Here is a 20,626-nt window from a genome sequence, read left to right on the forward strand (position 1 = left end):
CACAGGGCTGACGCAGTGCCTGAAAGGCTGACGTAGGGCCAACGCAGGGCCAATGCAAAAATACCCGGGGTTAGCTAGTTTTGTGCTAGATCAGCCGGAATTTTGCTTGGTGAAGTGAGGTAAAACTCACTTAGATTTTCTGCCAGTATTTTCTCTATAAAGGATTGCTAGATGAGCATCGTAGATTTGTATTTAGATATTTCTCCGGCATAATAATAAACCCTCAGAACTCCTACACCAGTTTTCCCACATTGGGTTTTTCCGGGGACTATTGTTTCCAAAAATAAGTGTGTCTTATGTATCTTGTTCTTTTCTCTGTTTTCTACTTTATGAGTTCAAAGATTTAATTAGTGTAGGCTGCAGAAGTAATTTGCTTCAATATTCAGAAGAATAACTTGATGAATGATATTTAAAAAATCAAGTAGGTGAAGTAGATTCAGATTTGCTATAGTAGGGATTCCTTAAGTATAGGAATTTTCACAAGGAGGGTTGCCATTTAGCTAGGCCGTGGGCATAACAGAATAGCTCCTCTCTCTTGCAAAATTTCATTCACCATTGGAGGCTAATCTTTGGAATACCAAGAGACACCTAACATCTTCAATCTTGAGAGCATTCTTATTGTACTTACCTTAGTTTCTAATTTTAACTTTCAAGAAGGAAGTCTAGTGCTTGAAAAGCCTCATATGTTGTAAAGATTCCTCTTGAAGTTTTACTTGAGACCTTTTGGAAGGTTTTTCATCTTTGTAACAATCTAATAAAAAGGCTTAGTTTTTCTTGTGGGAGCTTGGGTTTCACCCAAGACATCATTTTCTCCTTATTTAGAAGGAGAAACATGTGGGTGGATTGATCTTGCATTGTTTTTCTTAGTTTTCATTTTACATGTCTTAAGAATTAACACAATTTCACCATGACAATCTTTAAATTTGATTTTTCTACTATTTTCCATTTTATGCCTTGCATTTGAAGTTTTGCTTTTAAGTACAACTTGGGATTTCACTTTGAAGAAACTTATTTTATTATATGCAAGCATCTCAATTCATGTGGCAAAGTTTGATTTAGTTAATTTGACAATTTGCTTCATGTTTTCTCACTATAAGCTCATTGGTTACTTGCTCATTTATTTTAAAATTATTTGCTCACTTTGCAAGCATATTATACTTTGAAGCTTCATCTTATTTCGTTGCTTTAGTTGGTTGATCATTGATATATCATTTCTTTAAAGCACTTATTTTGGGCAACTTAGAATATTATGTGCTTATGAAACTTATGTTCTTGTATCTTGTACAATTTTGAGAAATTATCTAAGTTATCTCATTGAGCATATTTACTTGAGGCATTTCCTTTTACAAGCACTAATAAACTTACTTGCATTTCATTTAGGCATATTAACATAGCTTGCATCTCTAATGAAAATTTACCTCCAAGAATAGACTTGGTTGAAAGCTAAGTCACCTGACACGGGGATTCGGGACACGTAGGATTCGGGATTCGTGGTGTCGGATTCGGGACACGCTGACCCCCGGAACAAGACACGTTAGGACACGTTATATATTATTTTATTAAAATATATATATATATATATATATATATATATATATATATATATATTTAAAATATATATATATATATATGATGATATATCTTAAAAATTAGTTATTAGCATATTTCTTACACAAATTTTAATTAATGATACAAATTTATTGATTTCAAACATAGATCTTCATCTATAGCTATTAGCATGCATAGTACATACAAAATTCAAATAAATGTCAGTGGTACTGGTCACATAAATGATAAATGATAAATCTATTAAAAATTTAAATCATGATTCATAATTCATAACTGAAAGACAACTTACAACTACAAGATAGTAAGATAAACACACTGACAACTGTAGTTTTCTCATTAAGTCATCAAATCAAAATCTGTTACATAGGTAGTGTTGGTGCAATGCCAATGGAAAATAGAAATAGAAAATATAAAACAACTATAGGTATACAAGCCTCAGGCCCTCAAGGCATCAATCAGCATCAGAATCAGCATCACTGTCCCCATCATCATGGTCCCCACTGCTCTCCTCTGCATCCTCCTCCTCCCTTGTATCCATAGTCGCCTCTGCATCTGCTGGTATGGAGGTTGAGTCATCAAAACTAATAGGGTCTAGCACTGGATCACCGAGATCCATGTTGGCCAATGCCAACTCAACAGTGGTGTCCAGACCCATATCTTCAGGAAAGACATCCCACATCTTTGTCTTTCCCCTCAACCACTCTTCCCTCTGCCTGTAAATAAGACGAAGGTTGGTGTGCACATACACCATTGTCTCTGCCCTGGACTGCTCAAGCCTGTTCTTCTTCACAGTATGCAAATTCCCATATGTGCTCCAATTCCTCTCGCAACAAGAGGATGAAGTCACCTGAGAGAGGAGCCTCATGGCTAACTGCTGAAGAGGACGGCTTGTTGCCCCATGATATGCCCACCAAGCGTAGGGCTTCTTAAGCCCCCTGTCTCTAATCACATCATAACCTGCAAACCGACCAGTGCCAGTGGAAAACTCTGCAAAGGAATCCTCCACCTCAGCAAGCAATGCACTATCCTGATAAATCCGCTGAAGCGCCTCTTTCCTCCCCTGTGAGATTTCACCATCCATGTGAAGAGGGAATCTGCGGGAAGGTCCACCATTCAGCCACTCATGGCTGTAGTATTTGGGGTTCAATGAGTGAGCCAAACAATGTAAAGGTGTACAATTCTTGTCCCATCTGCGGACAAGAATATCATGTATGGTATCGCAGAAGGCCTCTGGTGATGTCTCATACGGGGGGCACTCACTCTGTAGAATAATGCTCCTCACAGACTCAATCATGGAATCCCATCCCTCATAAACCTCTCCTAGGATGGGTTTGTCTGTATCTGCAACTCGAAGCAAAGAGATGATAGGGTCCATGATCCGAATAATTAGATCTACCCTCTCCCACCAAGCATCATCTAGTACCGTGTCCTTCACTCTTTTAGAGGCTGCCTGATCTGTCTTTCTCCAAAAAGACCAAAACTCAGAAATAACCATGGACCCAAGAGCAGTCTTGACCTCCCTCAACCTCTTCAACATCATGAATGAAGATGCAAACCGTGTATCAGCAATCTTCAACAATGATAGATTGTTGTACTCCTTGTAGATAGTGAGGGCATTTGTATGATTTTGCACAGTGTTGCACGAAGTGCCCCCCCCCCCCCCCCCCCCCGGTTCCAAGCCCCGAAGCACGTCCCGTACGGAAGCGCCTAAGAAGCTTGGCCGGAAGCGTGCTTCCGAAATTTTTAGACGCTTCCTGGAAATTTGGAAGCGTTGGCGCTTCCGAAGCGCCGAAGCGCGCTTCGTACGGCGCTTCCTAGACGCTTCCCAGGCGCTTCCCAGACGCTTCCAGACGCTTCCAGGACGCTTCCAGAAAAGCTTCCAGAAAAGCTTCCGGAAAAGCATTTAGAAAATCGTTTTTTTTTCAATTTTTTTTTAAATTTTAGGTGAGTTTGCTTGTTGGGGGTGGGTCCACCTTGGGTTAGGGTGACAAATGAAAGCAAAAAAAAATATAAATATAGCAGATGCTCCCTCATGGTAATGTTAAATTCTTAAAGTAAAAGTGACATTCTCCTTTATTTTTCATTTTCATCCTTTTACTTAAATTTTTAACATTACCATGAAATGACTCAGAATGTTTGAGAGTGGTTCCAGCCTCATTGGACTTCATATGGAGAAAATAGAATTTCATATCCTATTCAAAATTCAGCAGACTTAACAGTTTTCAGGTATTCAGGATCAATGGGATTGTGGCATTTCATTAGATTATATCAAGTATGAAGGTATGCGATTAGCATTTAATCAAGAGCACCAAGCCCTATATGTACCCTGGTGTTGGTGGTGTTAATTGTTGAACTCCTTTGTCACGCGGCACACCCTTAGCAAAAAATTACCTTTCAATCAAGTCAAAATCATCGATCAAACATGTTAAGCTTTTTCTACCATATTTTAAGTCTTGAATTAGGTAGTTTGATCAAAATTGGGCAATGTTGACTAATATCCCTAGACAATCGAGGTAGAGGCAAAGGCTAGACAAGAGGAGAAGAATCTAGATTCTAGATCATTAATGTACAATGGATGTTATATCTATCTTGATTTATGCAAAAATATGCATGTTTTCATGTCTTCTACAATTAATTTGGTATTTGGAATATTTGTTTTGAGTATAAATGCAAAAAAATATAAAAATATATATATATATATATATATAGCAGACGCTTCCGCGGACGCTTCGCTTCCTAGATTTTTGGAAAATGACGCTTCCACGCTTCCGCTTCGCTCCCGCTTCGTGCAACATTGATTTTGCACAAAGTTACGGATATGTCTTGCATCCTCAATAATGCTTCCAATCCAAAGCACATCAGAAGCAATGGATTTCAGTGCTAAGTTCAATGAATGGACAATGCAAGGTGTCCAAAACACTTGTGGATATTTAGCTTCCACAATCATGCCAGCCGCCTTGCAAACAGGTGCATTATCTGTAATGATTTGCACACAAGAATCAACACCTACCTCTTCAATAACTCTAATAAATAACTTACCCATAAATTGTGCATCCTTGTATTCGCCAAGTGTATCCACTGCTTTCAGGAAAACTGGACCATTCAAGGAAGACACCATGAAGTTGATGATTGGGTGTCGTGCTGGATCTGTCCATCCATCAGAAACAATGCTAACCCCAGATGTTGGCCATGATGCCTTAATAGGCTCGAGCATTTTTTGCACCTCTTTTTTTGCCTTCGTCAACAATGTGGTTCTCAGCTTCTCTGACCCAGGAGGCACATACCCTGCTGGAGCCCCTTGAGTTAGAGCTCGGCACATCTCAACAAATAAAGGTGAACGTGCAACATTAAATGATATGAAGTTTTGATAGAAAAAGAAGGCAATGGTGAGATCAAGCTCGTCCCGTCTCTCTTTTTGGAAAATCCTGTCCATTGGACCAAGTGATCTTCTTTTTAATGCTTGTCCCCCAGTAGAAGTAGAACTCTCGAATGGAAATTTGGAGGTGGCTTTCCTCAAAAATGGAAGGGGGTCTTCATTCTTGCCCTTGGGTGCTTTTGATTTTGAAGCCAGTGCCACATGTTCCATACCAACATGGGCCTCCTTTACCAATTCTTTTCTCTTTTGTTTAGGAATATCTTTACAAGCTCCAATCCCCTTACCAGGTATAGCCAACAAATGTGCTCTCACACGGTGATATGTGCTTGTGAAAGAAATGTTACAAAAGCTGCATTTCCATTGCACATTGCTTCTTCCCTTTCCCTTGCTGTTTGACCCATCCTCTCTTGCGACATATTTCCACAATGGATATTTTTCATTGTCTTTAACTCCTCTTCCCTCAAGATTACTTGCAGCAGTCTCTGATGATATTGGGGGAGGAAGAGCATCTCTACCCATGACATTCTTGCCCTTCCTTGCTGCCCCTGCCGTTGATTGAGCCATGTTACCTCAACCTGTAAAAAAAATGAACAAACAGTCAAACTGCTGTAAAATTTTTAAAATGCAAACAACAAAAGAAATGAACAAGAATCAAGTTCATTTTATAGGCTAGCAGTGGCTCACTGCCAACTGGCTGTATAATGTATTCTATGTTGCTGTATAAAAAATTAAAGACAGTGTTGTAAACTTCTACACTGCCAGGACAGGCCAAGGTCTGAGTGTTATAAAAGACAGTGTTCTCAGCAGCCCTAAATATGTTGAATTTGTGGCACTTCTGAGTACTCTAGGCCTATGCACAATGGGCTATCTTTATCAGCTATACGCACAGCCACTAAGAGGAAGACTTCAGCTCTTTCCAACTCATGCCAATGTGGAGAAACCCGGCCCAGAATTCAATAATACGCAGAGGATGACCCCACACTTACTCCGTTTAGCATTTCAATCACATTATGGAGGCTAAACTATGCCCAGAAATGTACAACGAACTCATTCTTGACTCTGATTTATAGGTTAATGGCCTGTTCTAACATGGATCTTCACTGCAGAACTAAATTATGATGTTTTTGTATATATCGATAGCCGTAAGTTGAACATTACACAAGCATTTTCTACTTTAAAGCTGTGGCCATGAGATACATATTTCAGACAAAGCCAAGTGTGTCCATTCTGCCAACTGAATAGTGAATACCATACTCCGTTTATAAAAATATCCAAACCCAACACTCTTATTACACACGCTTCTGCTCACTCATTCCATCATCAAGGTAATAAACAAGATGCACAGACTCAGTTCTTGTCATTGCAGCTCTGAAATATTACATATGTAACCTTTATTATAAAACACAGTGGGCCGTGGCGTATACCTTTGTTCTGTCTATTTATTAATTTAACTATGGTTCATATATGTATCATGGTCATTGGTGGCCCGCATCTATCTATAGCTCACACAGAAATGGATCGCACAGTGATAATATAACACTGGCGACTCGTTCATGATTTCAAAGGCTCGTTCTTAACGACTGGAGCATTGTTAGATTTCAGTGGCTCAGATTATATGGCGTTGCTCCATACGTTGTGGTGACTGGTTCTATATACCCGTAACCCAACATTACAGTGGTTCAAGGGTTTTGTGTCACGCAATTTATGCAAACTGATCACTGATAAGGCGTGAATCGTGATACATATTAAGTTTTAACAGCTCAGCAAACTAACCTTAAACCTGCAAATTGCAATGCGGTCCGCCGCTCCAAATCGCTCCAAATCGCTGTTACTCGCTCCAAATCGATGTTAAGGTTGCAAATGCGGTCAAATGGGAATGAGAACAGCGAACTTAAACCTACAGCAGCCCGAAAAACGAATCCGAAACCAGGATTCGATTCCAAAATCGTGACACGTTCTTCATTTTTCTGACTCGCTCATGACACGACGTACCCGGATATGACACGACGAGTCATTGAAACATGACACGTGTCAGGACAGAATCGTGTCCGATTCGTCCGATTCGGGATTCGTCCAGGGGTTTGGACGAATCCGGTTTCATAGGTTGAAAGACATCTCTTAGAGACCCCTTTCTTTCATCAACTTGAGGGACATAGACCCTCTTATGTGGTTAACACGGTGACCTTGTAGTCGTCAGAGCCACAGTCTCTGTAGTGTCAGAGGCATTGGGTGTGTTGGATATTCCAAGGGAGGTATCATTAATACAGCCTTGGCTGTCTTTCTTTGGATTCCTTCCACAACTTACATAAGAGACTTGTTTCAAAATAAATAGTCGAAAAAAATATCACACCTAGAGTAGGCATTTGATTAAAATTAACCAAGATAATTGCATTTAATCTTAGTTTAAGTGCATTTCATGCTAACACATTTTACTATTTTACTTGCAAATTATTCATGTACTTGTTATTGATGAAAATGTTTTGAATTGATTATCTTATTTATGTAAGTATCATTTTGTTCATTTTTGCAAGTAAAGTTTTAATTTGTCTCTTTTGCAAGTCATTTTATATTGCTTCCTTACATGCTTTGGATTTGTGAATGATTATATATTTTGAAAGCATTTCTTGAAAGCATATTTTATATCTTGCATGCGATATCATATCTTGCTAACATCTTTTTGTTTGATTGACAGGGTTACTTGCGTTTCAATTTGAAACACTTCATTTTCCTTTAGCAAGTATTATTTATTTTTAAATGATATTGAAGGCACTGGTTTTATGTAGGCTAATCTTTGATTCATGTGTTGATGGTTATATGTATAATTTCATATTTCTCATTATATTTGCTCATAATCTCATGTATTTTAAATTAACCTGAAACCTCACATCACTTTTTTAACTCAGTTTTTCATTTAGGGACCACCCCCTTAGCTTACCTAGGAGAGAGCTTAAATGGAGAGAGTTGGGAATAGGTGATAGCTTCATTTCTTAATTTTTCCACCAAACCACACCTTGTGGGGTTAAGGGATTTTCTCACTAGCTTAGGTGTGTGACAGACGACAACAGGTTGGTAACAAGTACCTAAGAAGAAAGCTCCATGCCCTAATGATGATTCCCAATGGGAGTCATACCATTTCATGCTGAAGATTTTGGTGATGAACACGTTCCTTTAAAAAATATTCCAAGTTCATCATGTAAGAGAGGTACGACTACATTAACAAGCCTTTTTTTGCATGATGCATCATTCGCATCCCTTTCTCATAGCCCATTCACCCTATTTTGAACAAATGGTTTGTGCCATTAATTATGGATCAATAGGCTATAAGCCACATGGTTATGAAAGATTCAAACAATTTTGGTTGACACTGGACAAGGAGAAACCCTATGTTGCAGGAAATGTAGGGCAAGGGGGCGTTTCCGTACGGAAACAGGTACGTAACGTTGAAACGCGTATGGTACAGCCCTGAAACGCGTTTTAGGCCGTACTGCCACGTTTCATGAAACTGAAACGTGGCAAGTACGGCCTGAAACTCGTTTCAGGGCCGTATGACTCGCGTTTCAGCTTTTTACTTGTGTTTTTTTTAATTTTTAATTTTAATTTGTTTTCTAATTTATTTTTAAGTTATCCTAGTGACTTCTAGTTGCTTCTAGATGCCTGTTTAAAGTTATAAAAGTGAACTTTTGCCCTAGTGTTGATATGCAGTTCATGGTAATGTTAAATTCTTAAAGTAAAAGTGATATTCTCTTTTATTTTTCATTTTCATCCTTTTACTTAAATTTTTAACATTACCATGAAATGACTCAGGGTGTTTGAGAGTGGTTTCGCCCTCATTGGATTTCATATGGAGAAAGTAGAATTTTAGATCTCACTCAAAATCCAACAGACTTATCTGTTTTTCAGGATTTCAGGATTGGGGGGATTGCAATGTTTCCATTGGATTTTATCATGTACTAGGGTATGGAACTTGTATTTAATCAAGAGAACCAAGCCCTCTATGCAGGGGAGACTCCCAATAATGAAGAGCATGTAGGCTACTAGGGTATGAAACTTGTATTTAATCAAGAGCACTAAGGTCGTTCGGCTATGTAGGAGGAGACTCCCAATCAAGCATGAGACAAGAAATTTGAAATTTTTTGTGGCTGATTTTGGATATTTCTATTTTCATTATGTGATCATTCATGAGTAAATGTGATGTAAATTTAGAGACTTATAGTTTATGCATTGACAATTGACAATTTTATCATAATGTAATAAATTAAAATGTATCATATATGCTTTATGATTGCACATATTTCTTAAATGTCCTAATTAATATATATATATATATTCGTGTTTCCCCGTTGCCAAAATTTGGGGAGGTCGCGTTTCGTATCGCTTCTCGTTTCGGAAACTCGTACCCGTTTCCCCATTTCGTGCAACCTAGGAGAAGCCACACCTGAGAAGTCATGGTGCCATTGAAGGTGTCATGGGGTTAGGATAGTTCTATTGTGATGGATGGCTAGACAGATTGCCAGAGTCATACATTGTTGAACATTATTGTCTCTTTCATATCCAGTCCATATTTTCCAAAGATTGAAATTTTTAAATATACAAATCACATTTTTTTCTTATGTTCACTTCATATCTAGAATATATTCTATTGTATTCAGTTAAATCTCTAAACCTGTTTTCTCTTACCTGTTTTGACCTAAGTTTGGAAATTCAATAAGCCACTAAAAATTTTACTTGTATTTGCTTGCAGGTAGCTACATATTTTTCCTTCTTGGGCATGTACACAAAGTGGATTCTATTTCCAGCTGCATTGGGGATACTTTTCCATTCTGTAAATTTTGGGTAAGTTCATTATCTCCTGTGTTTTTATTTCAAGTCGTGCATATATATGTTTCCTGAGTCCATCTATATTTTAATTTCATGAAAATTCTGTTACTTGTCTTATTTCCATTTCACAGGTGTTGGCAGTTGGCTGTGCTCCCCATCTTTTCCATACTAGCTGTCTCATGGGCTGTTCTATTTTTACAGTTTTGGAAGCGCCAGAATGCTGCACTACAGGCCAGGTTAAATTTGCTCATTCTTGTCAAACTTATCTTGAATGTTAAGATACTATATCCAGTTTATGGACACATTGCTGACATTGAATATTACATCCAAGATATGTATTACATTACATTCATGTTATAAATGCTAGATCCGTTAAGCCAACTAGTCTAAGGGAAATTACATTCCAAGAGCATGTGGTCACATGGAGGAATGAGAGTGCTGGCAGGAGAATGTAAAATCTGTTGGAAAACACCATGATAAACCAAATAATTTCACAAATAATGCAGAAGGAAGAAAATTACAAAAATATATGATGGTGTATTGAAAAAGAGTAATACATCATCTAAACCTCAATTCAACCAAGAGGAGAGCACTCCAGGAAAATGGAATTGTCCAAACAATGGGGCACCAGATCCCCTACATAGGATCCATGTGAAAACATGGTTACTCCAAACCATGGGGAGTAAGAACTAAGTGAAGGTTACGTATCCCACCAAAATTATAACCTAAAAACAGGGAGTCTCTACTGTTTAGGTAGTCTTTTTCAGAATAGTGATATTGGGCTGTCTTAAATACCCGTAGGAGTCTTTTTCTCAAAATGAAAAAAGTCTCATTTTTATTATAGGAGTACTCATATATAACAGTTATATGGGGGAATACTATTCAAAGTTATCAATTTATAATGATAATCAGTCTGGTCACTCAAGTCTCCCAAGAAAGTCAATAAGATCAAGATTAATGTCTGCAAAGTCTACGTAGAACAGCTGACCCCGTCATTCCATGTGTCCAAATGAGGGGTGGTTTATATAAAGAAGCTTCACCTCAGTGATATGTTGTTAGAATAAATCTCTAACTCTAGGGAGATAGAGCCCTTCTATGATGCTCTATGTGGAGTGTACCTGGTATTACTTGTGCAACATTTTTTGCTAGCTGTTCCATTTCAATGTTGAACTCTCTCTATATATATGCAAAGGAGATATGTTGAAACTCGTGGCTTTTTTCTCTTACCTTTCTGATGTGGTCATGTTGAGCAATGTCTATATCTGAATTAAATTCCATGATCCAGTTTATGGTGATTTGTGAGTCTCTATATACTGCCAGGTTCCCAGATACCTGCTTCCCATGCTAAGTCTCTATTTCACTGATGCTTAGTTTAAAAGATGACTTTCTACCCAAGGAGGTTATGAGCCACCTCCGCCCCCACTAGGTCCTGGGTTTTCTTGATAAGCCTTGCACAACAACTCCTAATTATGTGATCAAATACAGGAGGGTCTTTGGTGTAGGGTTGTTTTGCTTGCATTGGGTGGGGGGTGGATGGTGTGGGTTTCTTCTTGTGTTTATTTTATAGAAAATCCTGTATACATTTGTTGAGCTGCCTTCAAAAATACATTCGTTTCTTGCCAGTTAGATTGACCACAACAAATGCAACCTTGAGTCCTAGGTCCCTATTTTAAAGTGTCTTTAATATGATCTCCTGACCATTGAAGTGTCTTTCAACTCTCCCTTAGGCTTCTTTTATAATTTCTCATTGAGCTAGATCTCAAACCCTAGATCTCCTAAGTGATGGATGGCTAGGATTAGATCCTAAGCCTCACTTGAGATCAATGGTAGAGATTAGATCTAACTCACTAAAGTAAATTAATTTACTTTTCATTAGAAAACCTTAGCCCAATAGCCAACATTAATTAATAAATTAATCAATGTGCTTTTCCTAAGTTAGACTTAGGAAAGAGATCATAAAAGTCACTCAACATGAGCAAGTACCTAAAGAGGCTTTTGGACATCTTCTACATGCTTGACACCTAGCCTATGCAGAAGCACCTTTCTGAGTTATCATCATCAACACTCCCTCCAAGCGTGAAAGGTATTCAGCACTGCGCCCAACTTATCCCTATAGATGAAAAACTTCCCCTTCACTAGAGGCTTGGTGAAAATGTCCACAACCTGCTTATTTGTAGAGAAAACTCCTCATCGACATTCAAATCACAAGGGCAGACTTTCTAATCAATTTACAATGCATACCAGTATCACTCAGAACAAAAACAATAGATTTATGTTCCAAAGAACACTGAACTTTGTAGAATACAACCCAATGATAACAATTCATTGCAAATTTCCAGTGACTGGAAGATTTCACAGAGGATTAATCTAGGATGATTAGATCCATTTTCGATTCGACATTTTTATTTATCACTCCAAGGATCATATTGTCTTGTAACAACGAAGATGACAATTCCTTGACGAGTTGAAAAAGAGATCAAGGCTTTTCATCAGTAAGCTTTGAGGACAAAGATTTTTGAAGAAGAAGGCAATGTTATGAATAAAATATATATAAAAATAACACAAATAATGTAAATGACAATAATAATAATTAATGATTAATTAGTAATTAGTTAATGAAAAGGTATGTCCCTAAGGACATAACCATTGGTGAAGAGGTACCTTCCTAGGGTATATAAGCAGGCTGTCACCCTCACTGTAATCATCTCAAAATATCATATCAATTCTTTTATAATATTTAATATACATTACTTGTCCTACTATGGATATTTACATCTTTGAAGTATTTTGAAGATTACTCCGCTGCATATACAAACCTTGTTCATTACACTTCCCAAGCTACAAAACTCAACACTCCCTCTTAGCAAGGGAGGTACTTCCACCATTAGGAAGTAACTCGTCATCATCATCACTGCTAGTGACACTAGGCTAACTCCCGACGTTCACTACTGTAGCATACCCTGTAGCATGAATCTCGCCCTTCTCGGTAGTATCAATGGCACGAGAAGCCTTCTTCTTCCTCCTCTCTCGAAATGCTTTTAGGCCATCCCACAGTTCCTTCTTGCATGCTGTAGAAGCACTCTTGCTCCTCACTGACCATGTACTCTTCTTGGGCTGCACATACTCCCTTTGAACTTGCAAACCTCCGCTAGAACTTGGTTCCATTTGAACCTCTGGAACCTGCACCTACTTCACATCTACTTCTCACGATCTATTGCGTTTCCCATATGCCGATATAGACCATTCTCCGATGACCACTCCAACAAAGGCAGAGCCTTTTGGCTTGAGTCTTGCTTTTTCATCTTGGAAAATTACATGAAACCCATTCTGCTCGATCATTGAGACAAACAACCCGTTATATCTAAGCTTTGGTACATACAATACATCCTGAACTCTTATCAACTGACTTGAGTCCATCCTGAATGGCATGATACCTGATCCACTGATCTCTTTCTGACTCTTGTCGCCCACCATCATGTACAACTTCGAGTCCCACTCAACTAGAGTCTCAAACACATCACGCAAACCCATCATATGCTTCGACGCACCACTTTCCACGTACCATTTAGTCTCATCGATGGCACCCTCAAAGAAATGAGATACTAGAGCAAAATCTTCACTCTCCAATCTTTTAGAGAGATCATCTAGCTCAGTAGAAGTGGTGACCCCTGCTACCTCCTTCCCCTTCTTCTAATTATCTCCCTGCTTCTTTGGACACTTAGTTGAATAATGACCATACTTGCCACAAAGATCGAACTAGTCTTCATGTATCTGAACGGTAGCTTCATAATAATCTTCCTCAATAGAGGTTCGAACTAGGATGAGATAATATACTCCTCCGAACTGTGCCAAGAAGGTCTTCAAAACAATCTCAGAGAAATCCGAATTGTGTGAAGGGCGTCTTGCTTACTCTACCAAGGTAGACCTTTGAAATCTGCCTTTATAGAATGACCATCGAGCCATAGAAAACATCCCAAAAGAACCAAGCTCATCTTAGATGATATCCGTTTTTTTTGTCTTCAATCCAATGAAGATCATAGGTGTATATTTATAGTTATTTATGTCAAGGGACATGTCCCTTTGGAGGTGGGAGCCGACATTAGTCCGACCTATTAAATTCAAATTCCAAGTTTCATTTAATTCATTTTCCCTCCAATAGGTTCATCAAGCCGACTTGACATTAATTTAATTTTCTTTTGTCCAGTACTAATCCTTTGATCCATTTTGTTCCATTGTAGAAGCTTTATCAAGAGAGCTAGGGGAGGCTAGGGAATTTTTCCCTAGCTGCCCAACTTTAACACTCCCTCTCATTTATAGAGGAATTTCAAGAACCATTGTTGCTGACCATCAAGCCATTAGGCCCTGTTCATATTTTGAATATGCTCATCAATGCATCCAATCAATGACATGACTCATAAAAGAGTAATCATCATAGAATAGGTCTACATAGGACAATGCCATCCAATTTTCAACAAACTGGTCAAATATGGGTCCATTAAGGACATTCACGTCTCATCTCCTTTTAGAGAGGAATCCCATTAACCATGCTAAGTCCATAAAGGCGGCTGCAACATGCCATCATGTGATGGTTTTGTCTTTGCTCATTTTTGCTGAACAATGGATATCCCTGTCAATAAGAAGAATTGGAGGGTGGGTCGCAAGACCTCGCCACCCTCAGAAGGGAGAGAGGCAAATCCTCATATACTAGGGGAGAAGCCCTACCAGGATTGATCCTTAGTGATCAAGTTGTTGAACATATTGCATTCTAGCCATAGGGAATACAATAATACCTAACATGTTCGTCGGTAGTACTAATTAACCTTAACCACTTTTCCTAACTCACTGGCTAGATGAGAGGTACTTCCCAAGAGTCCTAGACTGCAAGGGTAAGATGTATACTGGGGTATCCACAGGGGAAGGTGAACCACTCACCTTGTTCTCATATAGCGTACTCCATAGGGGAAGCTAAGTTGCACTGAAACAAATACGGAGACCGGTTTGAAACATATACAACAAATTTTCAAAAAATTTGAATACGATATGGCAAGGAAACAACATATATATATATTTCATATTACCATTTGTATTTTAGAATCTGGAATCTATATCTAAAAATACATAATCATTGTCATGAATTCAACATAAACAAATCATCATCATCATCAATTCAGCATAAACATTGTCATCATCATTAATGATTATTATAACATTCAACATATTATCATCATCATTAGTAATGTAATCAGAAATGCTACGGCCTTTGTGCTTTCGGGTCAAACTCCTTCAAAGAACGTGTCATGCATGGCAGATGATATATATCTTCCTTGCATGGCAACTAAAAGGCCCGTGGGATCATTGGGATATTCGGTCAAGACCTATTTGAACATTTCAATCTTCTCAACGTCAACTTGGTCTCTTAACTATATGCAGGTAAAAGATTGGCAAGAGAAGATTTCTTATATGGGAGGGATTTATGAATCAAGAGTAAAATCAATGACAATTACCAAAACCTTAACCAAATTGAAAATTAATTGCCAAATAAATCTCTTTACAAAGACATTCATCAAATCCTTTTGTTTGCATTTTTGAACATCTATCTTTTTCTTAGTAAGAATCCTTGAAAAATATATGGAGTGTTGTTGTTTCTAAAGATCTAGAAGAGATGTTATGAGACTGTGTTTATAGTGAGTTTATTTGCAAATTTGATTTCTTCATTTTTATTATTTATTTATGGCTATAAAATTTTTCATGCTTTTTAACATTTTAAGGGTGGATTCCGATCACGATTTTCGTGGATCCGTTTCTGGATTCCCAGAAACGGATCCAAAAGAATTTAAACCCTTTGAAACATATCCAATTCCAAGTCTGAAGTTTTCGATTTTTGAAATGGTACAAAAACGTTTTTACAACGTTTTGGACAAGGATAGTATCCGTTTCCATATTGGAAACGGGGATCCGCATTTTTTTCAAATTCTTCAGGCATTTCCGGTAACTTAGAGGGGAAGGTGAACCACTCATCCTATTCTCACATGTTGGGGTATGTACTCCATAGGGGAAGGGGAACCACTCACCTTGTGCTCACATAGCTCCAAGAAGTACCCCAGGAGCTCCCAAAGCAATGTTCAACCCAACCATGATCCCTCCATATAGGGAATGGTGCACTCTAAGAACCAAGACCTGTTCTTGGTGACAATAATGACGACCTGTTCATCCATGCGAGCCTCATTCCTCCTCCCAGCAGCATATAGATGGTGGCACACAACTCACTAAAGAGCTTCTTCAAACATACTGTCTTACGGCTAGCAATTCTAGCAGCTGCAATTTCAACAACACTTAGCAATCCTTTGTTTCCTGCACATCTAGGATCAAAATCCTATCGGAGAAAATATTTAACTGACCTTGCTCCCTCTTACTCAGGGAGACCACAAGCCTAAGCTTGTCTTATGAGGGTGCCCTAGTGTCTATTCTGCAAAATTTTATTTCATATGACTAGACTCTCTCTGGTTTGAGTTGCATGTTGCAATACAAATGATCCACCTGACAGCCTGCTCATCATGGGATCCATCAACCTGAAGAATTACCAACTAGCATGCCATGCTTTTGATAATCCACTTCCATAGGGAAGTCCTTTGCTATAATTAACGGAAGGGTACAATAGACAAGTCCCTTTGAGACTGATGAGATAAACCATTCCTGCCAGAGATAAACTGCTCATAAATCCAAATGCCATAAACATACCTTTACTCCATTAGATCAAGTCCAGAATACCTGCTTCAATTTGTAATCATGGCTCCTACTCACTTTTCTTCAAAAGCCTAGAGGTAGTTTCAAAAGTGTGTTTCATTCTCAAGCATCAGTAACCAACAATGCATGCAAGGAACCTATTCTGATCCTCTCCCTCTGAATAGGAAGGCTCTTCATTAATCAAGGAGACTTAAAATCTTTCTGCAAGGACTAGGCTCTTTTCTTTTTCTTCAAGTGCCATGCCAATCGAAGATGGCCACATATCCTTCTCAATTTCGATATTGAGACTTTGAACCAATTCAACCGTCGGATGAACATGCTATTCTAGTCAGTGCAAGATCATATTATATCATATATATCTTTGATTTGGTCTAGGATCCATACAAGGGTTGGATGCACAAGAGGATATGCAATCTGCATACTGCAACTATATACTCTAACTTATAAACCCTAGTCAAAATCAAATTGTCATATGGAGTCTCGGCACAATCTTGTAGCATTATAGAACTCGCTTCCAACTCAAATATATAACAACACAACTCCTACAACTAATTATTCTAGCAACATCATGCAACTACATACATTGTTTATCATTTGCAATAACAAGATGAGGATTTTGGCATACATAAGGTAATATATAAACCCTTGGACAGTTACTCTGTCATTTCCCTTCCTAAATCAATTTGGAACAAGATTAATTTTTGCGTTTTGGGGCCAATTTTGGGATAGTGGGGCCCATTCGATTTTATTAGGAGATTAGACTTAGGAGGAGTTATTTTGTTGTGGTTAAGTTCCACGTGGGGGCCATCCACACTAGGGAAATACACACTCCCTAGCTCGAATTGCATGGAGGGAAAAAGTTGTTGGTTAAGTGAGGGCCCACGATGGAGGGAAAATTGGAGGGAAAAGTGCTCCACGAAATCTATATAAGGCAAGTCTCCTCATTTCATCATCTTTTGGCATATCAAATTTCTCTTTGGTTGGTCAAGTTGCTTAGCCGAGTCACTTGGTGTTTAGCAAGAGTTATTCAAGCAAAGAGCTCACCCTTTCTTTGGGGGACTTCGAGTGCCACCTTAGAGAGGGTTTTCTTCAGTCTTTCCGAAGAAGGATTTCATTGTGGTTTCTAGTAGTTGCATTCATCTCCAGGTGGTATGTATTTCTGGAGGACGTAGTGAAGGGAGGCCGAGTTTGTTTGTGGCATCTTGCAGAGGAGTTTTGGCCGGGAGGATTTACGGAAAGGAGGCATAGGAGGTTTGATGTCATTTTGAAGAGTTTGGGAGTTGGAGGAGAGTGCTTCTTGGTAGTGTGATTTTCGCATTTCTTGGGCCAGCGCAGAGGCAACATTTGGTGCACACGTGGGAGGTAGAGCATTAGTCTTTGAGGCTGAACTTTGCCGGGGGAGCTAAGGAAGCATTCGTGGAGGAGATTGCTACATTTCTGGAGCTTGGGAGGAGGTTTTCACTTGTATTCCTTGCAAGTTGTATTCTTGAGCAGTTTGGAGGATGTAGGGCATATTGGAGGCCAAATTTGGGATGTTGGATTCAGACCAAACCCTTTCTTGTTTTTTGTGGGTTTTGGTCAAGGAGCTTGGGGTTGAATTTATAACATTTTTGGAGCAGTGGAGGTGGAGTTTCTTGCAGTTTCTTTCCAGCCAATAGTGTAGTTTTCTGGGACAATGCAGAGCATTAGAGGAGCAGTCATTTCCAGCATTTGAGATCATTGTCTTATCACTTGGGTTGTGTTACACTTGCCATTGAGGCAAGTCCAGGTGAATCCCTCCATACTATTGTACTTGCTCCATTGATTAATAAAATGGCTTAGCTGGTTCTACTTCTGGAGTTTTTATGAGCATTCATTGATTGTTGAAATTTTCTGTGTTGTAAATCGATTTTGCTTCGCATATCACTGTCATTTAAGTTTGGAACATTATAATGTTATCAAAGCTCAGATTCTGGCTCAACCATGGGGGAACTTTCCTATGAGTGAGGAGGACTGACAAAATATTTACTTACCGGAGACAAAGGTATTGGAGTAGGGAGAGGGAGTTGGAGATTACTCTAGACACAGAGGATAGTGGGAAGACAGTGGTAGCAGAGGATATGGGGGAGCCCAAGAGCAGGGAAGAAATGGCCTTCAACAGTCTCTTGAAGGCCTTGAGCGATTTGACAAAAGGGAAGAAGGAGATGTTGGACGAGATCAAGATGCAGAACTGGTAGCAGAGTACTCACCAAGAGTTTATATTTAGAGAGACTTCAGGGGCCTCTCAAAAACTCGATCACCTTTCACCTATTGTGCAGTGGCCATCCTCGAGTGAGCCAACTCGAGCTACTTTACCTTCTTTTATACCTTTGGCACAAGGTGAAACGGGTGGAGGAGAGGATCCGTCGGTTATGGGAGAGCATTTCAGGGAGTGGCAGTCCATGGGAGCAGATTTTAGAGAGGCTCTATCTTTCAAAGATTATTGCCAGCTCAAACAGAATGAGAAGGGGAAGGGCTATGGAAGCCATGGTATGCAGAATTATGAGTTGCACCACACCATTGGGAAGATGTATTTTCCCACCTATGATGACACTACCAAGTGCACATCACGTGCTTGGGTGGAGAAGTTGGACACATACTTCCAGCTCAACAAGATGACGGAGGTAGAAGCCATCAAGATGGCCACATTGCATTTGGAGGGGGAGGCACATGATTGGTGGTTTCATGGCTTGTCCACTCTGGGGCATGCCAATGTGACCTCCTATGAGGACTTCACACGGAGAGTAGTGGAGCGTTTTGATTAGAGGGAGCCAGAGGCTCACTTCAGGGAGTTGACTCAGCTTAGGAAGATGGGACATTCAGAGCAATATATTTCAGAGTTCTTGAGGGTCTCAGTCATGGTGCCTAATTTGTCAGATGCTAGGAGAGTACACATTTGTGGAGGGGTTGATTGAGCCACTGCGAGGACTAGTGAAGTCACACAGATCATCTACTCTTTTGGAGGCAGTGACCTATATGCGATATTTGCTGGGGGCCATCCCCAAGACCCGGGCACCATTTCCTCCACGCACTCTATACACTCAGAAGGGAGGTGACACTAGAGCTCCTGCCGCGTAGATAACAACCCAAGGGAGGGGAGAGTTGGATGATGAAACCAGGAGGGACCTCAGGAGGAGGAAGTTGTGTTTTACATGTCGAGAGCCTTGGTCACCAGGCCATTGGTGAGTAGCGGGCAAGGCCCATTACATCGACGTCTTCTTAGACAACGATTAGGAGGACAAGGTGGAGATGGAGCTTGGTGGAGGAGACAACAAGGATCCAACAGGGAGGGGACCACCACCACCACCACCACAGGGAGGAGCATCTTTTGCACCAGCCGGGGGAGTCCTAGCTTTATGTGTGGGATTCCCAAACTTTTGACCATGAGGATCAGAGATACAGTGCAAGGGCAATGTGTCTCAGTTTTAGTAGACAGTGGGGCCACCCACAATTTTATTGATGCTCAGATGGTCCAGAAGAGGGGCATCACCATTGCAGAGTTTGAGGGATTTTTAGTCCTAATACCAGGAGATAGGACTATGCAGTGCACTCGATATGTTCCCGCTTTGACTGTTACCATGGGTAACTATTCGATGACAGACCAATTTTTCGTGGTGGATGTACCGGACACCAATGTGGTGCTGGGTGTCCAATGGTTGTATTCCCTTTAGCCGAGTTACCACTGATTGGAAGCATCTTGTGATGGAGTTTGCTAGGCTGGATGGCAAGCAAGTGGTCCTTCGGGGCATGCATTCGTACCCCCCTCGGACAATTTTGGCCCACAGGATGGAGGCCGATTTGAGGAATGGAGATATAGCGTGGGAAGTGGAGCTGAGGATTTCAGAGGCTGGGGATAAGGCCAAGCCACCACATCCAAACATACAAGCAGTATTGGATAGATATCCGATAGTCTTTGGAGACATACTACTGACACAACCACTTGACAAGGGGTTTGAGCACACTATAGAGTTGGAGTCTAATGTGTGGGCAGTCATCACTACACCCTATAGGCATCCCAAAGCCTATAAGAATGAGATTGAGAGGTCCATCAGGGAGTTGTTGGCATTGGGCCACATCAGATTGAGTTCTAGTCCATTCGCT

General features: G+C 39.7%; 1 protein-coding gene across 1 annotated transcript in view; it reads left to right on the plus strand.

The window, feature by feature from the left end:
- The window catches only part of LOC149258541 (anoctamin-like protein Os01g0706700), a 202,911-nt gene that overhangs the window by 55,471 nt on the left and 126,814 nt on the right, over nucleotides 1-20,626 (plus strand). Inside the window, exons 6-7 of the mRNA XM_089371960.1 lie at nucleotides 9,687-9,778; nucleotides 9,895-9,999. Coding sequence (XP_089228086.1) covers nucleotides 9,687-9,778; nucleotides 9,895-9,999 — 197 coding nt within the window. The remainder of the gene's footprint in view (nucleotides 1-9,686; nucleotides 9,779-9,894; nucleotides 10,000-20,626) is intronic.

Source organism: Pinus tabuliformis, chromosome 6 (assembly GCF_031772625.1).
Source record: "Pinus tabuliformis cultivar Carrire ecotype Pingquan chromosome 6, CPIR1, whole genome shotgun sequence".
Lineage (NCBI taxonomy): Eukaryota > Viridiplantae > Streptophyta > Pinopsida > Pinales > Pinaceae > Pinus > Pinus tabuliformis.